Source organism: Oreochromis aureus, linkage group 17 (assembly GCF_013358895.1).
Source record: "Oreochromis aureus strain Israel breed Guangdong linkage group 17, ZZ_aureus, whole genome shotgun sequence".
NCBI lineage: Eukaryota > Metazoa > Chordata > Actinopteri > Cichliformes > Cichlidae > Oreochromis > Oreochromis aureus.
Window position 1 is genome coordinate 12,712,465 of NC_052958.1, and position 20,124 is coordinate 12,732,588.

Below are 20,124 nucleotides of genomic sequence, written 5' to 3' on the forward strand. Positions count from 1 at the left end.
AGCTCCTGATAAAGCAGCAGAGCACCTCCGACCAAGGGTTAACACCACCAACCACACCTAGGCAGAAATCCCCAGGTCCTACCTCTCCGGGACCGCTTTCACCAGGCTCCTCAGTGGCGGGATCCCCCAAAATCGACCCCAAGACGGGTCGCCCCATTAATCAGAAGTCCAGTCCTCAGCAGTCCCCAGCTAAACCCAAACAGGAATCAAGCTTCTTTGGAGGTTTGGGAGGTATCAGTTTAGGGGGGCTCACAGATGCAGCTAAGCCACCAGCAGCTGCTTCACATGCTGCTGAGTCAGTCACGGGAAAACTGTTTAGTGGGTTTGGTGGGTTGATGGAGTCGTCGAAGCCTCAGGCCCAGGCTACTCCAAAACAGGAGGAATCTGTTGCTGGGAAGTTGTTTGGAGGTTTTGGAGGCTTGACAGAGTCCACTAAACCTCCTGCGGCCACATCTCAAATGTTTAGCTTTGGATCATCCCTCTTGAGCTCAGCCACCAGTCTTGTCACGGGAGAGGAAGATAAAGCAAAGGGTTCACCTCCTGGGTCACCACCAGACTCCCCTGCAGACTCTGGTCCCGGTTCACCACCTGACTCCCCCCTCTCTGGCCCTGGCTCTCCCCCTGATTCAGACTCTGCTCCTGACACACCGCCCCCTAAGACCAAGAAACCCCCAAGAACCATTTCTGTGGAGCGGGAAGAGAAAGCCCCAGAAACCAAACCCGTGCCCGCTTCAGCTCCAGCGACCAAGGAAAACTGCCCTCTGTGTAATGTGGAGCTAAACGTCGGCTCGACAGACACGCCCAACTACAGCCTCTGCACCGAGTGCAAGAAGACAGTGTGCAATCTGTGTGGATTCAATCCTACTCCTCACTTAGGAGAGGTAAGAAACCCTTTTCATTGTTGCTGTTTTCTTACGCCCCTACAGCTTCCTGCGCTCTCAGCACCGTGCACCTACTGCTAATTTATGCATTCTGGTGTATATAAATAGAACACAAACATCCTCTAGATGTTTCATTGAAATAGGTCACAGTAGAAATACAATTAGGACTTTTCAGTTGAGCGTTTTCCCCACTAGCATCTCGCAAAAATACCCTTTATTACTTCTTTTAAGTCCATTAGTTTGACTCAGATAGACAGTGTAATGGCATCTGCACATATTTGACTGCTGAATTAATGGATGTGGTCAATTATGCAGCGTTTAAAAAAATCTGTAAGCCTCATTACTGTCAAGCTTTCTTTAGCTGAGAGCGCGGCCAGACACGTGAAGATGAATAGCTTTTATTTTTTTAAATGGAGGACTCATCATCAAAGAGCACTTGACTCTGAAACTGAACACTCTGTGTCTGTATATGTGTGTATGTGGCTGTGTGCGCTTGTGTGGTCATGTGTAGAGAATGCACGCTTTCCTTTATGTAGAGCAGTCTTTAATTGTGAAACTGGATACATGTGACTTGGTAAATATGAAAATGCCAATGCTTATTTGTCTGCTTTTCTGTATGTGAAAGCATCTCCAACCAGTCGCTTCCAGCCTGGTTATCTATCAAGGTGCGGTGACAGGTTTGCTGGTGTTTTCCACAATGTGTTGTCCCATGTGGAAGCAGCACTGTGAGACCGTGCTTTGAGTTCCACACAGCAGATGGTACTCTGTGGTGTCGAATCAGTATATAATGGGAACAGAGGCCAAAAAGTGCTTTTGGTTGAGCAGTTTCCCAGCATGCAGGCAAAGCATAGTCACATATGCTGCACCCACGTGAACATGTGAATTGTCCCAATTTTGTTTATAGCGTATCTGAGTCACAACTTACAATTAGATCAAACATCCATTGAGAACTAAAGTATAACATAACTAAAGCTAGTGATCACTTGGGATGGCTAATATCCTCTTGACATGGTCATGCCACTCAGAGCGCAAACACGTGTTTGCCAGCCGAAGCTCTCTCCTGGTTTCACGTGATAATTGCTTTGTTAGGTCAAGGTTTGGTAATCTGCTGTGTATTTCTGGCTCTAAGCTGAGAATCAGCTTGTGAACTCTGCCAGTTCAGAGGCAGTTTGACATTATGGAAAATATCCTTATTCCCATTTTGCCATTCCGCTTTCATATCTGTCTGTTAAAGAAGATGCTACAGCCAGCAATCCCAGGAGTCTCCTGGAGTTTGGCAAACAGTCAACCTTTAAACAGGGAGTTTCTGTGTTTACACTCAAGTTTTTTCACCCACCCCTCACTCCCATGTCTGGCAGTCCAGTGACCGGAGTCCACAAGCAGGTCACTGTCACAGTAGCTACGATCCCCTTTTATATATGACCCCTATTAGTTTACAGTGGTGACAGGACTATTAAAGTTTTTAGACTGTTGTCCTCTTCTGAAGCTCGGATTTTTTTAATTGCACATGCTTGCTGGGAGACTGAGGAGCTGAATCACTTAATTGAGGCCAAGCATGGAGGGGGAAATGTAATTACAAAGGCGAGATGGGCATTCAAGCCACTGATGCTCTAATTGGACATAGATTAGTCCTCTTAACATCCTCTTTTCTTGAAGCCCGACTCCGTTTTGTTTTTAGGACAGGCGTAGCTAGAAATTCTTACGGCGAGGGATGACTATTTCTTTCTCTTGCAGGGCTGAATAAGACACATACGTTGAATAAAAATGAAAGGTTCTGACTGAAGTTGTGACCAAACTTTTGAAGGTTTGGCATAAAAGACACACGCACACACACATACACACACACAGCACCTAGGTTGAGTCATCTGCCCCCTACGTAGTACGCCTCACTCGTGTGTCATTCGCTGCCATAATGTCGGCTGTCAGCGAGGGTTTAGTTGCTGACGTGTGTGAGTGGTGCAGAGTGTGTGTATGTGTGTGTGGGAGGGGACAGTTTGTTTAATTTGTGAGATTGTCGAGCTATTGACATTTGGCTGAGTAGGCTCAGGTGAGCCTTCACACTTCAGGAGAGTTGCTTCTTTTAGTGTGTTTCTGTTCTCACGGTGTCCATATGTAAGGATTAGAAATAAGGCATTTCAGGGTCTGTTTGCTAAAAATGTGTCATTTTATTGAAATACTGAAGGGTGAGCGTCCATCTGCACTGTAATGTGTCAGCATGTGTAGCCATAATCTCTGTGTCCTGAAAGGATTTAAAGGGCAACAGGAAGCCTGCCATTTCTGTTGAGACGTGAGCCTAGACTCAGGTGTTTCTGCTTAATCCCATCAATATGAGTTGTGAAAATAGCCACCCTGGAAGGACAGGCACTCACCTTAATGTGTTTTCTCTGTTGCTTGCTTTCTTTCAAACACAGCTCCCTTCCTTGCATTTTTGTCCCATTTTCTCTGTCTTTTTTTAATTTCCCACTCTTTTGTATTCTTGGCCTTTTCCTATCCTTATAAGACAAAGAACGACTCTCCTAATACCTGTGTTTTTAAAGACAGTGTATTCTCTATGAGAACCCTCCCTGAACAGTGCTATCCCCCTGCTTTTACCAATGGGACCCCCTTTGAAGTAGGGGAAGTGTGTAAATGTGTGTCTGCTGCTCAGCAGTGTTACTTCAGCTCAGGCTCCATGTCATGTTGTCCTTATCAGTAATGAGTGTGCTTTTTGGAGGAGCCTTATGTAAAATGGGAAGGCACCACATGCTAACAAGTGCAAATCAAAGAGTCAGAGCTAAGAGTAGAGCTGTGAGTTACACTCTGTGTCACCTCCACCTAGAAAAACCAACTAGAGTTCCACCTTTTTTAATTAAATTCTGCAGAAGGTAATCTGTGGTTTTGAAATTGAACATATTAATGTAATGTTCATACTAGGGTTGGGCGATATGTAAAAATTTTCCAACCGACAATCGTCAGTCAAATAATTGACGATGGGCGATATATTCGCGCATGGGCAGACTTTTTGATGGGCGGAGCAATGTAATCATGCATGGACTGATTTGCGCCTTTACAACTCAGAAGTCCAAACATGGACAAACTAATTACCCCCCCCAAAAAATAGGGCTGTCAGCGTTAACGCGGTCATCACAATTAACGCGATTAAAATTTTTAATGCGTTCAACCCATCTGGAGCGCAGAATGAACAAACTTTGGACAAACTGCCCGAAATGCGTTGACAGAGACATTTCAGGGATTTTGACTCAGTCTGCGCTCATGATGGGTTAATTGTTAATCGCGTTAGTCGTGATGACGGCGCGTTAAACCTGACAGCACTAAAAAAAAATATTAAGTCGCCAATTTGGTATGAAAGAGGTAAACCTAAGAATGTAACCACCCTTTGAGGAGGGCGCATTTGCTCGCAGATGAAAGAGGGTGCTGTTAAAACAGCGCTAGTATTATTATTTTTTTTTTCTGTTGACTGCTTCTGTTAGCTCCATCATTATTAGCAAACTTACTCATGGGAAAATAAATAAATAAATTGCCTTTGTAAAAACGATCGCCGATGGGCTCAGCCTAACATCGATAGTCTATATATTTATCCAATCGCCCAACCCTAGTTCATACTCTTAATGCATTTGGACAATGTCAAGTCAAGCTCAAGTTCAAACCAGGCATCAGAATGACGAAGAAAGGAGATTTAAGTGACTTCAAACATGGTGCTTTTGTTGGTGCCCAACAGGCTGGTATGAGTATTTCAGCTGATCTACTGGGATTTGATCAAACAACCGTCTGTAGGGTTTACAGAGAATGGGCCAAAAAGGAGAAAATATATATTGAGCACAACGTCTCTGGGTGTAAAAGCCTTGTTGATGCCAGAAGTCAGTGAAGAATGGCCAGACTGGTTCAAGTTGATAGGAAGGCAACAATGACTCGAATATTCACTCATTAGATCCAAAGTATGCAGAAGAGCATCTCTGAATGTGGAACACATCAAATGCTCCAGCAGCAGGAGACCACACCATGTACCACTCCTAGCAGCTAAAAACAAGAGTCTCGATGTCTACTTCAACATTCAGATAGTAGAGCCAGAATTTGGTGTCAACAACATGAAAGCATGCTGCTTTTATATCAACTGCTGTGGCTGGATCCTGGAAGTGTGATGGTGTGGGGTATATTTTATTGGCACACTTTGGATCCATTAACAGCAAATGAATATCATGTAAACGCTACAGCCTGCCCGAGTATTGTTGTTGACAATGTCCATTCCTTTACGACCACAGAGAGGATCATCTGCTGGTGGATGCTTCCAGCAGGATAATGCACCACGTCACAAAATCACCTCAAGCTGGTTTCTTGAACATGAAATGGCCTCTACTGTTACCAGATCTCAACTGGCCACAGTACACTCTACCAGCGAGCCTCGTTTAGATAAATTAAATATGAAAAGATGTATAAAAACATATAAACGAGAGTTACGAAGATGCATGGTGTTTCCTCTTTTTTTTTTCCCACTTGACATTGGCCAACATCTACAAGATTATGCTTTGCTATCCTGTATCAACTGCTCTCCCTAATTTAATTATTAAATACTTTCTGGCTGTTGGTTAATGTATCCTAGAAACTGAACTGCTTTATTCCAGTTTGCCTTTTTTGTATTTAGTCACAACTACAAGATCTTAAAAAATCGTCATCCTGGAAAATGAATAAGAGATGATCATAAAGTGTTGAGTAAACCTATTTTTGTGGAATGGTGGAAAGAAATAGTTTAGGCTTTTGGGAAGTAGGTCACCCTTGTCTGCTGTCAAACTGACATTCGGGTTAGGAAGCTAGCATCGCTTACTTCTCAAGATTTGTTTAGCCTCAAAGAGAGTAAGCACAGCAAAATGCAAATGCTAGGCTAGTGGTTTCTTGGCGCAAAAGTAAACACTTCCTTATTTATGACATAAAGATGTCACGAATCTGCTCCTCTGGGTCAGACAGGAAATGATCATTTCAGATTGTTTCGTTAACTTCATCTCTCTTAATATCTGCTTAAGTTAAGCCGTTAGTTTAGGCATGTAAAGTTTCGGTTAAACCCAAAAAGCCACTTGAGCGGTAGGTCCCCGTGTTGTGCATCCTCATGTTTCTAAAACCTTATCCTGCATTTATTGCAATGTGTTTCCCGTGTCCTCCTTCCTCATTGTTATTCTGCAATCGTGCCCACGCCTCCGCCCACAGTCTGAACCCTCTTGAGTCTGCACAGGCAGATAAAGGCTCGCTCCGTGGTCATACATACACTTACGCACATGCTTGAATATGCTTCTGTGTAGCACTTGGTATCTCTGAACCCCCCCCCCTGCTCTAAACCTCTGCCTTATTTAAGTCACACCTCATTACAGAATCCAGATATTAGATGATTCTGTTGTTTACAATACTTAGAAACTAACCACAGTTATATATCCCAGTTATATATCACAGTTATATAGCATTCAATCTGCTCCATACAGTCCAGTTGCTCTCACAGCTCTCCCATCAGTTGGTCAGGAGGCTGAAGCATACAAAAATAGCCACAGCCACCAAAGAGAGCCACAAAGAGGAGAGAGAGAGAGAGGGGAGAACACAAGCGACTGCAGGGCAGCCCTCCCTCCCTTCTCCCCCCCCCCTCCTCAACACTCCCTTTTGTAGCTCTGTGTTCCCTCTTTCATATTCACTCCTTTAACTGTGTATTTTCTTCTGCCGCACCAGGCAACCCACAGAGTCCCGCACATGGCCACATTGGAAGGCTGTGAGGGTATTTTTAGACATTAAGGTGAATGTGTGTGTCTGTGTGTGTGTTTGCGGATGTGTTTTGGTTGATTTTGTTGCCACCTGAATAAGAATATACCTCACAAGTTATACTGATTTCTTTTTTTTTTTTTAACTGAGAAATACATCTAGCAAGTTTCTGTCTCAGTTGCCATATTTAACAGATTTAACAGCTTGGTTAGACTATGAATGGTAGATCCTTCCTTTTTATATAGCACCCCTCTAGCTCTATTCTAGAAGAAATTCTAATGATCCCCTTTCAAAACTGATTTTAAATGCTTAGCGAAACTTAAATTTTCACCACCAATCCAATACGTCAAGTGTGCCAGCAGTGGGGCCTCATCACACTGAGAGCAAAGGACAGGCAAGCAGAGACACATGTAGACACAGATTCTGGCACTGGCCTCTTCTTGTTAGCACTCCAACACGTGCTTTTACTGCACCAGCAGGGAAGGGTCTAATATGAATAAAGCAGAAAGTTGGTTTTGTGGATTTTGGACTATCTCAGTCTGACTATTAAATGACCTTAAGTGGGTGAGGGAAACAGCTTAGCTTCACCTGTGAAAAAATCATTTTCATACATTTTTTGAAAAAAAGAAAGGCAAGAGGATTAACTTTTTATCCCACGTTTAAAGTGGTCCCTTTCATCTTTATTGGAGAATATATGTATTGGTAGAGGAAGAGCAGTTGGAGGGAGCTTACTTGACTGACAAGTTATAAGAAATAGACCGCAAACTTCACAAGCGTCTTTTTATGATTTTTTTAAATTAAAATGTAAAATGTTAAAACCACAGTCTTCTTTTTAAACATGAAACGAAAGTAAGAGAGCACTGAGATGAAAAAACATGCAGACAGATAACATTTCATCGCAGAGTGGAGGAGGACAGGCCCAAAGCAGAGGCGAGAGGAGACAAGAGATATGGCTGTGACAGAAAGAGGAATCCCATGGGGGGGTGGAGGAGGAAAGGGGTGTCACAAAGGATATGGGTGCCAGCCCATGCTGCCCTAAGCAGTGCAGACCATGACAACCTGACTGTTGCGGTTTGTTTTACCACTCGTGACTCAGGCCTGCGAGTCACGTGAACAGTACCTGTGGGCAGAATTGACTGTCAGGCAGAAAATCTGATAATGCAAGAATCCTAACATAGTATAAGATTTTATTAATGTATAGGAAACAGCCAGCCCTAGTTATGCCAACATAAAAATGGTTGTGCACTATATTGTCATGCCAATAGATTCTGGAGGCCAAATTGTGCCTCTTTCTTTTGCATTGCCTGAAAAAAAAATCTCTCATATGCTGAGACATCGGTGTAATATGCACGAATTTCTGGCTTTTGTCTTGAATCGTGTCTCTGTCGTGAGTAATGTTTGTTAGAGTACTCTTTGCAAGTTTGAAGGAAACATGTAATTGGAGTATTTATGACCAATATTGCAGTTGTGACTTAAAGGTGCTTGTGTGGTGTGCTTTAAAAAAAGAGAGTTGAGTATGTGGGTTGCGCCCATGAAAATCAAAGCCAAACCTCTGCCAATACCAAATAGCTTATTTTGCTATTGACTGTTGTTTGTTGTCGCTTATTGCATTGGATGATTGAAGTCTGAAGAAACAAGACAAATTGCCAACTTAACAACTTATTAATTTAACAAACAGGGGCGTCATTAGCACGTGGAAAAATCTTATACAGCCCCAACAGCAAGGCACCTCATCCTTGTGGTGATCACCAGCTTGGTAACACACTGCTGTGGGAGGGCATTGCAAAGTTTGCCACAAGCCACAAGCCCCAAGCCCAAGCTAATCCCACAAGTGTTAAGTGGCCTTGACCCTCTGATCAACTGCCAGAGGCAAAATCTGGACTCATTGCTGGACATAAAGTTTCTCTACATATTCAGGTTCCACTAGAGTTTGGCTGTCTGCAGTCTATTCCAGATTGTCTGGGTAGAGAATAGTCGGCTATAACATCCTCCAAACCTTTACTGTAGAAGACTGCCTATGGTTCTTGACTGCCGACAGGGTGAGGGAACTGTCTTCTTGTGTTGTCGTCTTCTTGGGACGTCCACTTCACGGCCTGTCTCTGACATCCTGATTATATGGGACTTGGGCTTTAATTTGGAGATGGTAGCAGGGCTCACTTCAAATAATGCTGCAACTTGGGTTTGCAGAACACCAGCTTGCAGTTGCCCCATGGCACAGGTCCTATACAGATCAGTCAAACGTGGCATTCTTGGAGCAGACACCAAGTGACCTCTGTAGAAGTGTCCGTGCTCACAGGAACCTGGGGTACCAGAAGCTCAAAACAAGAGTCAATGGCAGAATAAGCTGTTTGGCATAGGCAGAGAATATTTGGCAAGTTTTCATGGGTGTAACCCACATACTCAATCTTCGTTGCTTTGGGATGTGATGGAATGGGAAATTGGCTTCATGCATGTAGAGCCACAAATCTACCCGTGTGATGCTGTCATGTCAATATGGACCAAAATATCTGACAATCCAACAGTCAGCTATATCGACTATATCAATGTTTTGAACTATAAAACCAAAATAATGACATTGAAGAAACCAAAAAACTCTTTATATAGCCGAGGGGATGTGCAGAGTAAAAACTTTTCTATAAAGATTCTTTCTTTGTTTTGAAATGTAATTCATAACTGCTGAAAGGAGCGAAACACTTGATTTAAAATTTGAACATAGCCCTGTCATTTTTATGATTTCGATAGGAAGCTGACTCATGCAGACAGTTTATGAGATAAACTAGATAAACAAACACAGATGCACACAGAATATGCACTGAAACTTCTCCCTGTCCTTAATCCCTAGGCTAGAAGTGTATATATATTGTGTCAAACCCACTTTAAAAACAGACTTTTTACACATCAACAAACACTTTGTCCTTCTCTCTTCTGGCACGTCTTCATTCACCTTCCACAGTGCAATGAAATATTCTGACAGTATTGTCATGACAGAATTGAAACACTCAGGCTCTTTTCTGTCAACTGTCAGGTTTGATTTGAGTAAAAGATTTGTATTTAGAATGGGATAATTAACTTGTTAAACCTTCATTTGTCCAGGGAATATTTCCTCAGTAGGCTTATACTTTGTCCTGCAACATTCTGCTTCACTAACATTTTGCTACATGCATTCCCAGAGGATGGTAGCAGGATGAGACTTATTCAAATTCCCCACTCAGGTTTTTCTTCTTATTTTGTCATTAAAGCCTACAATCTCCTCGTCTCGAGCCCAGTTTTCAAACCTTAAGGCGATTACCATGTAACGTTTACTTTCATGATTCATTTGAGAATTACATAAACATTTGTGCATGTAAGTGTGAATACAACACATTGAGACCACGATGTTAACATCCATAACGCGGAGACATCGATTAGAACAGAGATCTTTTTTGGCTCGCAAAGGAGCTGATGCTGTGATGTTCTGCTTGCGGTCTAGTGAATTGTAATTAAGTTGGCCACTGAGCATGCTCATCAATGGGAAAAGGGCAGAGACTTCCAGATTTTAATTTGAGCTAGAGCTTTATGACAGAAACATGCATGAGTGGTGCTGCAAAAAGAGCATTAGTCTCTAGCCTTTTAACCTTATCATTCATATAGTGGATTATATTGTGTTTTCGCTAATTATCTGGTGATATACATCCAGATATCACCATTGCCAAGACATGTCATTCATTTGTGGGCTTAAATGTAAAATAACATTAATATTAAAATATTAAAGGAATAGACCCATAAATGTCCTTTTATTCCCCTTTCTTGCCAATACTGGACTGGAATAGGTAACCCCAGCAGGTGGGTAGCATTGGCTTAATTTAGCTAAGCATAAAGAATAGAAAGGGTGTGAAACAGCTAATCTGGCTCTTTCTGAACGTGGCAAATTTAACTTGCTAGCACCTAGAAACATCATCATGAGCACCTTTTATTTCGCTTGCTTAAGGAAAAATTACAGTGGTGGAAACAACTCCGATGCATCATATTTTTAGAGAAATAGAGGGTGTTTTAGCGCATTTTACTTTTTAAAATCAGCTAACCAAGATGATGAGAGTAATGAGAGTAACCAGGATGAAAATGATCATCTCATCTTAATTGACATAAAGACATGAGGCAAGTTAACTGCAATATGGAACTATCTCTCCAGTCTACATATGATAAAGGAAAACCTAATTAATGAAAATACACTTTACAAAAAATGCTGATGAAGAGGCGTTAACCTGGAAGAAAGGCAGGAACTTTTGCCAGTGTATGTACACATGACGTCAAAAACATTCACAATCTCTAATGTAACATTTTAAAGGCATTCTGGGCAGTCACAAACTGCAGCTTGTCCTGTCCTCTTGGCAGGTGATTTGCAGATATACAGGGTGATAACGTTAAGCTTGTTGGCAGTAGGTGATGTTGAGTCATTTCCAATGGTCATTAAGCTCCTTCCCTTTACTGTTCAGCTTGTCCTTCAGTGTGCTGTATTATGTTCATTTTCTCCTTCTGCCTATAGCCTTGACTGTTATTCTCTTTACTTATCATCTTCCCCTCATTCTTTCATCCTGTCTTGCATCTAATCCACCATTATCAGTCTTTTTTCCACTGCCTCCCTCTCATCTGTTTTATCCATCTGTCCCATCTTCCTCTAAATCATCAGTTTAAAACGACGTTTCTGAAGTTCAGAGGAAAAGTCATAGAAAGAAATCTCATCAAAATACAGGAAAAGTATTGTATGTGTGGATATGTCCAAGAATGTGTAAAGTGCAGGCGGTGGTAAGAGGAAGCGACTTCACCAAGTCTGTGGGCCAGGCTCTGTCTAAATTTAGATGAGCCAAACCCTCATAGGATCCTTCGTGTTAATCAAAGAGCTGCGCCGACCTTCACAACACTCCTACTCTCAGTTGGAGACAATAACCTAACATGGGTATGGCCCACCTCGTCCCAGCATCTGATTCCCGTCTGCGGTTTTCAGTTTGTCTTCTTTCTCCGTCCTTGGAGGAAGCCTGATGGAGATGGAAAATTTCGGAGCACTCCCTCTGAGTCTGTCATGATTCATTCATGTTTGAGCTCGTGCTTGTTTGAGAGCTTCATGTAGGAAGAGAGAGGGAGTTTGTATTTATCTTCCAAGGTTTTTTATGCTTTTTATCTGAGTATATGCATTTCAACAACATTGCCACAAATTCATCTTTGTGGGTGTTAGTGTTTGTCAGCTCTTTGGTGCCCACGTGATGTCAGAAAATCCTTGACAGTGATGTGCGTGAGTGACTCCCTAGGTTACATGAATCATCCATGATGCAATTTGCAGAAGCCATCACAGCTATCTTACAGAGGCATGTCACATTTATTTGAAAGCTGATGTAGAAAAGATCATTATGTAAAAAATTCAGATTTTTTTGTTTTGTTTTTGTGGAAACATAAAGTATTGTGCAAAACCCTTCAGCCACCTTTCATTTCTCTATATTTAGTTAGGAAAATAGAAAGTAGGTCCAGCAATCTTTTGAAACATGAAAACACACATAGAAGTAAAGTATAAAAGGCAGTTATAATGAAATAATGAAAGTCAATATTTGGTATGAGCACCTTTAGTTTTCAACACTTCTTCCTGAACTCTCTTAGGCAAGATTCCTTTCATTTCAAGTAGGTTTCAGGAATAGTTCTCCAGGCTCCTTGAAAGACATTTAAAGCTCTTCCTTGGATGTTGGCTGGTTTTTGTGTTGTTCTCTGTCAAAATGATCCCACACGGTTCAATAATTTTGAGGTCCGGGCCCTGGGGAGGCCAATCCATGACTGACAGTGTTCCATTGTGTGCTTTTCTATCCTGGTATGCTTTTACTTCATTGGCAGTGTTTGGCATCATTGTCATACTGCTGCCAATCAGCAGTATGACAATGATGATCTTATATGGTGAATCAAATTGTCATGGCATGATCCCCAACAACCTCAAACCATGACATGACCATGGACCTCCACCATGTTTTCCAAATGGCTATAGGCTCTCACTGTTGTACCTCTGTCCTGGCCTTCTCCATACATGTTGATGGCACTTTGAATCAAAATGTTCAAATTTGGGTGAATCACTCTGTAAAACCTTTTGCCTCTTGCCTCTTGTGTTTTGTGACAGGCTGCAAGTAAAAGAATGCCTAAAGATACATTTTAAAATTGATTCTTTGCCAACTTGTTTGCAGACGGAATACTGTTTTTTTCCTTGAGTGAGGAACCTTTTTATGCTTGAATGACTCAGCAGTCAGCATTAAGTAGTTTGGCAAACAAGGGAATAAAAAAGAAAAAAACAAGAAAAAAAGGTCAGGTACAATGACTGGACTGACAATGAGTGAAAAAATACCCAGTATCCAAAGAAAAGCATTGCAAGACCTTCACTATTTCTCAAGACCACTTTAAAAAAAATTCTAATAAAATAAGAAATTAGCGGTAGCTCAGTAGTTTTGCACTGTAAATGGAGACCCCGAACTTTCTTCTTGATTCTCGTGACATCACAAATTCCTGATGCAGTTTGAACTTCCCTAGTCTGTTCAACTCATTGGATTTGTGCTGATGTAGAAATAGTACAGGTAATATTCCCACTGAATTCCCAACAAGTAAGAAGTTCTCACCTGTTCTGCATCATGCACACTCTAATCTGAAATAAGAAAGCAGCTAATGCCAATTACTTCCTGCTGTGAAACTGATTCTGGCACGTTGTGATTTAGTCAGAGAATGGAAGCTGTCGACTGATGTTCATCATTTTTCATGTACATGGATATACAGCTGTCATACAGTCTGAGGCCAGTTTGTCCATTACACACAAGTCTAAATGCACTAGTACAAAAAGACTGCTTTCGTGACTAATTCAGGTTTCACCACGAGATGAGATGGCTTGATTACATGGTGAGTCTCAGAGAGTAGTGTAAGATTCTTGCTAAGTTAGATGCTGTTTCGTCACCCCGTAAATAGAATTTGTGATGACTTTGCTGAGACCTGTGAGAAATCTTTTCTGATAGTAGAAATAGATGGTGACTGTGAATGAAGTATTACAGTCTGACTTCTAGTTTTCTTTTGCTAAATAAGTTTGAGAATACTCTGTCCTTTGTTACTTACCATAGCCCAAGTTGCTCATTTTGTCAGGCATACGCTAAGTCAAAACTCAGATACCGAAGTTACTTATTCCCACTGCATATTTTCTGGGGCCAAAGGACATCCGGGATGTGTATTAAGGTTCTGACGTCTGCAGTGAAAAAGTTGCCTTGTCTAGTTTTGTATAAAGCTAGCAGTACAATTTATTGACTGCTTTTCAGAGTGATAACTGTAAGGTAGGAACTGCATTTGAGATTGCCAGTGAGTTGTATTGTAGATAAAATTAGCACATTTCATTTAATGGGGCAGTGATTCAAGGCTTAAAAGGCTTGGTTTGGTTTATCTCACTAGCTATAAGAGACACAATGATTACAGTAAGTGTATTAAAAGGAGCAGTAATAGCCGTAGGTGTTCCAGCTCTGATGTCTTGATAACGTTGGTGATGACTGGCTGTGAAGTGGCTGAGGCTGACCGACAGTCTGAGTTGATTTCCTGCATTTCCTGTCGGCGGCCATCACTCCAGCTATCAGCGCCTGCTCTCTCTGGTTTAACTGATGCAGCCCTCAAGCCGGAGGAGCTCCTGTCTCAAGTTGTTTGAGCAGGGACCCACAGAAGAGGTCAAATGGATAATACTTGGACATACACACATGCAGTAATATCATTTTTGAGTTGCTATTTCACATATACTAAAATATTGTTCCTTCATGAGTTACAATACCCAACTGTCATTTCGGGTAAAGTCTACAGTACGGTACAAGAGTAAGGTTTATTTTATAGGCATGGTCTAAAACATGGCATATCATGTCTTATTTAATCTGACTGTGCTGCTGCAACATTCCCTCTGTCATCTTCTCTCCTCCCCTCCCGTCTCCTTGTTTCTTTCTCTCTGTCTGCGCTTGGACAGAGGTGGCTTGTCTGCTGCATGGCTTAGCATACAGCCTGTGATCTTTTCTGAATTTAGCATAAACCCTGCTGCTAAGCCAGGCGAAGACATTCACAAGAGAGGTTCACAGAGGAATATCAGAGCACTTGGCGAAATGTGAAATGAGGTGTTTTGTGGTTTGTTTGTTTGTTTTTTGCTTTGCTTTTCCAGACTGCTTGGTCTGGTCTTGTGTCCCTACATTGAATAGTTCCTTGCTCCTCAAGTGTCCTGTGTTTAAGTGAGTGCCCAGGAAAACCCAGCCATAATAGGATTGGCATTACAGCAGAGCTGTATTGGAGCTCAGAGACAACACATTAGAAGTTAGAGTTATATCAGCACGTGTCCTCTTCCAGAATTACATCCCACGCAATTTTAAGCAGGAAGTTATTGCGAAAATATTGCAAAAAAAATTCTTTACAGTTTTTTGTGTATCACAATCATATTAGAGATGTAATGAAGGTAAATGACATATTTAAGAAGCAGAGGATCTTTGGAAAAGATCCTCTGCATGCTAGCTAAGTAGGAAGGGGGGGTGGGGAGGGGGCTTTTTTGCAATAGGACAGTAGAGAGAAGACAGGAAAGCTGGGAGAAAGATATGTAGTAAATAGTAACAGGGTGGATTCAAACTTGGACCTCCATGTTAGGTAACTGGTAAACTAAACCAGCACACCTGAAATTGCTCATGTTTGCAGTGTTTAATTAACATTTTGCTGATGACAACAGTCTCGTTATGTAAAAATTCTGCTGATACAGATGCATCTATTATGTTCATATATACTTATACACATACACAGCAAGTCCTATAATAACAGAGTCTCTGTGCTTAGTTTGCCTCATAAATGTCTGCATAGGCCACCCAACCCTTTCTGACATGCCTTGGTAAACCCCTGGTCCCATTACTATGCATTATGCATGGACCTATCTCTTAAGTCCCACAAAAGTAAAAGCTCCCCTTGAAAATAGAAGTTATACTGTCACAGTGTAACTTGTCACAGTGACATTTTAAATGCGCAGAAACATTTTGTTTCACAGTGTTAGAATTATAATGATAAAAAGAGCATCTTTTGGGCAGAGTCTCGCCAATATGCAAAACAGTTTCTAAATTGTAGAACAATTAATAATAAGGATACTGTTCCTCAAAATTGTGAAGACTTTGAATATCTTACAGTATACAAATCTATGTGGGCAAGGAACAAGGCACTGCATTAAAAACAAGCCTGACTCTGTCATGGAAATCACTGCATGGGCTCAGGAACACATCCAGAAATCTGTCTGAGAACGTGGTTCACTGTGTCATCCGCAACTGTAGGTTAAAGCTCTGTCATGCAGAAAAGAAGCCATATGTGAGCATGATCCAGAAACACTGCTGTCTTCTCTGTGCCAGAACTCATTTAAAATGAACTGATGGAAAATGGAAAAATATTCTGTGGTCAGGTCAGATTAATCAAATTTTAAAAGTCTTTTTGGACGCTGTGTTCTCTAAGAGGACTAAAGAGGACAGATCAGTTCTAAAGCTTGCATCTGATGCCAGCCATCAATGCTGAAAGGTATATATATTGGTTTTAGAGCCGCATATTGTCTCTTCCAGAAGGCCTTGCGTATTTCAACATATAGTGGTAAACTTTTCATTAATGGAAAACATTCGGAGCACCATGGAATTCAAAATACAGCAAAGAAAACACAGGACTTTTGAGCAGCTATAATCCTCTATCAGACGAAGAAGTATGGAACCTCATTTCTCTCCCAAAAGTCCATCAACTGGTCTCCTGAGCTCCCAGAGGTTTATGAACTGTTCTTACAAGAAGAGGGGATGCTACACAGTTTGACTTTGGGTTGTAAAAACATTCACGCAAAATTACTAACAGTGTTTTTTTTTATGTTTGTCTTACAGAAAGAATGGCTTTGCCTCACCTGTCAAACTCAAAGAGCGATGTCAGGCCAGCTGGGAGATGTTTCACCATCATCCATGGCTTCCCCGAAGAAGCAGCCTCCCGGTCCTGTTCCCTCCTCCACCCCTCCCCCTGCTGCTGTAGATAGCAAACCTGTAGTAGAACCAGCAGAGCCAACCCCACCAGCTTCTGAGACCAAGGTAGTGCCCACAACCCCTCCTGAATCAACACCTGATAGTGCACTAGTTTCACCTAATCATAGTATTCCTCCTACTGAGAACAGTTTACAATCAAAAGAACAAAACCAAAAACTAGCAAATGAGAATATTATTCATTCTGAGAAAGACGTTCCTGTAGTAGAACCAGCAAACCTAACCCCACAAGCTTCTGAAACCAAAGTATTGCCCACAACCCCTACTGACTCCATGCCTGAGAGTGCACTGATTTTGCCTAATCATAGTATTCCTTCTCCTGAGAATGGTTCACACTCAAAAGAACAAAATCAAACAATAGCAGATGAGCATACTATTCACCCTGAGAAGGAAGTTCCAGTAGTAGAACCAGCAAACCTAACCCCACCAACTTCTGAGACCAAATTAGCACCCTCTGAGGCTGAGCTTGATAGTGCAGTAATTTCACCTAATCATAGCACTCCTCCTCCTGAGAACAGTTCGCATGACCCACCACAGACAACAGAACAACAAGAAGAAGATGAGAATGCTATCTACTCTGAGAAAGAAGTTCCTGTTTCAGAGAGTTTAGCTGATAGTACCCAAGTAGCCCCACCAGCCGAGCAACAGCAAAACAGCTCTGAGAGAATAGCAGAGGATCCCCCTCAGCCAGGGAAAGAGCCATTTGATTCTGATCAACAAACTGTCAGTGAACTCCCAGCAGCTGAGCAACAACAGAGTAGCTCTGAGAAAGAATCAGAGGACCATCCTCATCCCTGTACAGAGATAGCTAATGATGAGCAACAAGCACAGAGTGCAACTGTCAGTGAAATCCCAGTAGTTGTGCAACATAAGAGTAGTTCTGAGAAACCCACAGAGGACCTTTCTCTCCCTGTGGAAGGTGAGACACAAAATCCATTGACTAATGCAGGTTTAGACAAGACAACAGATCCTGCTGGGGCAGAAACTGAGCCAAATCCCAAGATTACGCAAAGTGAGGCTGCCGCTCCCCTGGCAGATAGTAAGAAAGTGGAACCCACTCAAGAAAAGCATCCAGAAGTGACAACAAATGCAGCTGAGCCAAAGCCTGCTTTGATCCCCGAAGCAGTCAGACAGGAAACAGCTCCTGTTCAACCTGATACTACAGCTGCAAGTGTGAAAGAGGAGAAAACAACAGAGGTTTTAGCCGAGAAACCCCTGATAGGTGAACCACAAGTTACTCCAGCAGATCACACTCCACCTGACAGTGGAACAACACCTAATGTCAAGAGTGATGTTAGTGCAGAAGTAACGACAGAAGTAGAACCGAAAAACTCTGCGTCCCTTGTTGAACAAGGTGATGTCCCTGAACCTGATAAAGCTGAGGAAGAATTAAAACTAAAAGAGGCAGCAAGTGTAGAACCTGAAATTTCTTCTGCAGTATCAGAGAAGCATCCTGTCTCAGCTTCAGAGAGAAAAGGTCAGGCAAACGAAGTGAAAAATGAACAGTCAGAAAAAGATCAGGAGCCCACATTACTTGATCTGGCAGATAAATCCTCTCCTGTTGCTCAGTTTGAAGGAGAAACGAAAGCTGTGGAGAAATCAAATGAGGAGAACACCACTGAAAATAAAGTTTCTCAGGAACTTAATAATGAGGTAGACACAACAGCGCAGAAAGCACCCGAGGGAGCTGATGAGGGAACATCAGTTGAGATTAAAACAAATGCATGTGTACCGATAACTACTGAGGTAAAACCTGATGATGAGGAAGCTGCTGAGGAAAAAGCAAATGAGGAGAATGCAGTTCATAATGAAAGTAACCAGAAACCTCTGGAAGAGAATGTTACTAATACAGAAAATGCGTCTCCTCTACTTGACAAGAAGGAATCTGCAACGGGATTAGAGCTGGCTGCAACTGTTCCGGAGGAAATGCCAAAAGAAGAAATAGATATACAGAACAAGATAAAAGCAGGAACAAAGAATGAGCCAGCTGAGGAGAGCATTATTGAAACAGCATGCTTGTCAGAGAAGTCACAGGAGAAAGGAAAGACTGCGGTCGAAGAAGAGTGTACACCCGAAGCCACGGTGTTAAAATCAGATAATAAATCTGACAATGCAACGGTTATCTCTGTTCCACCACCCCCTGATTTCGAAGAGCCACAAATGGTCAATGAGGTGCCAGTGCAAAGTGTAGACACCTCGTTATCCTCAGCGGTTACCAGTAAGACAAATGTCAGCGATCAAGCCCATGAGGTGAACCTTTTCCAAGATGAGTCAGAGATGGGTTCACAAAAGACAAAGAGTATTGCTGAAAATCAACACGAAGCAGAGAAAGATACATCAGCTGTGACAGGCGGCGATGAGCAAGAGCTCGAAAAAGTTGTTGAATTGTCAATCAAAGAGAAGGACGAAGCAAAATGTGACAAAAAAGACGATGAGTCACAACCTGTTGCTGGCAACATGCAGACAACTATTTCAGTATCAGAGGCAAACGCAGTGTGCGACAAAGAAGGCACTGCAGAGTTTGATGTAGGCAAGGATGCAATATCAAAGAAGGATGAAGTATCAGAGAGAGCTTTTGAAAATGGAGGTGTACCTCTATCAGTATCTTCAGCTCCTGTCACAGAACCTGAAATCCCAGTTTCTGTAGTAAGTGAGCAGGACAGCAGCCCGAAGGAGGAAAACACTAACATGGAGGAGGAAAAGGAGCCTCTTGAAAAGCTCAATGATGAAGCTGAACTTTCTGAGGTGACCATAGTATTTAGCAGATGTAGTGGTAGATTAGAAAAAATGATCTTTCAGAACTGCTTGACCATTGCAAAAACAAAAAAACTTAAATAACTTAAATATAAAACAAAAATTTACAGTTGGAGGAAATGAAAAATTGTTTATTCCAGATGGGTTTTACTAGAGGTTGAATGAAGTATTGGTAGAACAATATATCCTACTGCTTCACCTTGCAATAAAATTAGTGATAATCTTGGACCAAATATTAATATTTCTTTAAAAACATGCTGCTACACTAAATAGATTCCTCCTCAGCTAATTTGATGTATCAGAGTTGCTTTTAATGACTTCTTGTTGTGCCAAATGACTGACAGATAAGTGAAAGCAATATTACTCACATGTTAAAATACAAGAAGCACAAATGAGGGAAATACAGTAGTAGACACTTCCAAAGAACTAGTCAAATGAGCTGACATGTTATTACACACACACAGTGAAACACAATGAGTCATTACATTACAATACCATGATTATCTACTTTAAGTACACATAGATATTCATTATATTTTGCTCTCATATGGTCATTGTTAAAAATACCCCACACTAGTCATTCCTATTAACTCCTGAAGTATATTTTAAATATTCATTTTTCATTCCTGTCATTCCTAAATTTATATGAACTTGGATATTGTGCTCATTTAAAACAACTGTCTTGGTAATTGTCAGAAATTAAGCATATATAC

General features: G+C 41.6%; 1 protein-coding gene across 1 annotated transcript in view; it reads left to right on the forward strand.

Annotated features, from left to right (window-relative positions):
• The first annotated feature begins 315 nt into the window (after nt 1–315).
• pcloa (piccolo presynaptic cytomatrix protein a) overlaps nt 316–20,124 on the forward strand; it is a 51,697-nt gene continuing 31,888 nt past the window's right edge. Inside the window, exons 1-2 of the mRNA XM_039601410.1 lie at nt 316–881; nt 16,508–16,705. Coding sequence (XP_039457344.1) covers nt 336–881; nt 16,508–16,705 — 744 coding nt within the window. The 5' untranslated portion in view covers nt 316–335. The remainder of the gene's footprint in view (nt 882–16,507; nt 16,706–20,124) is intronic.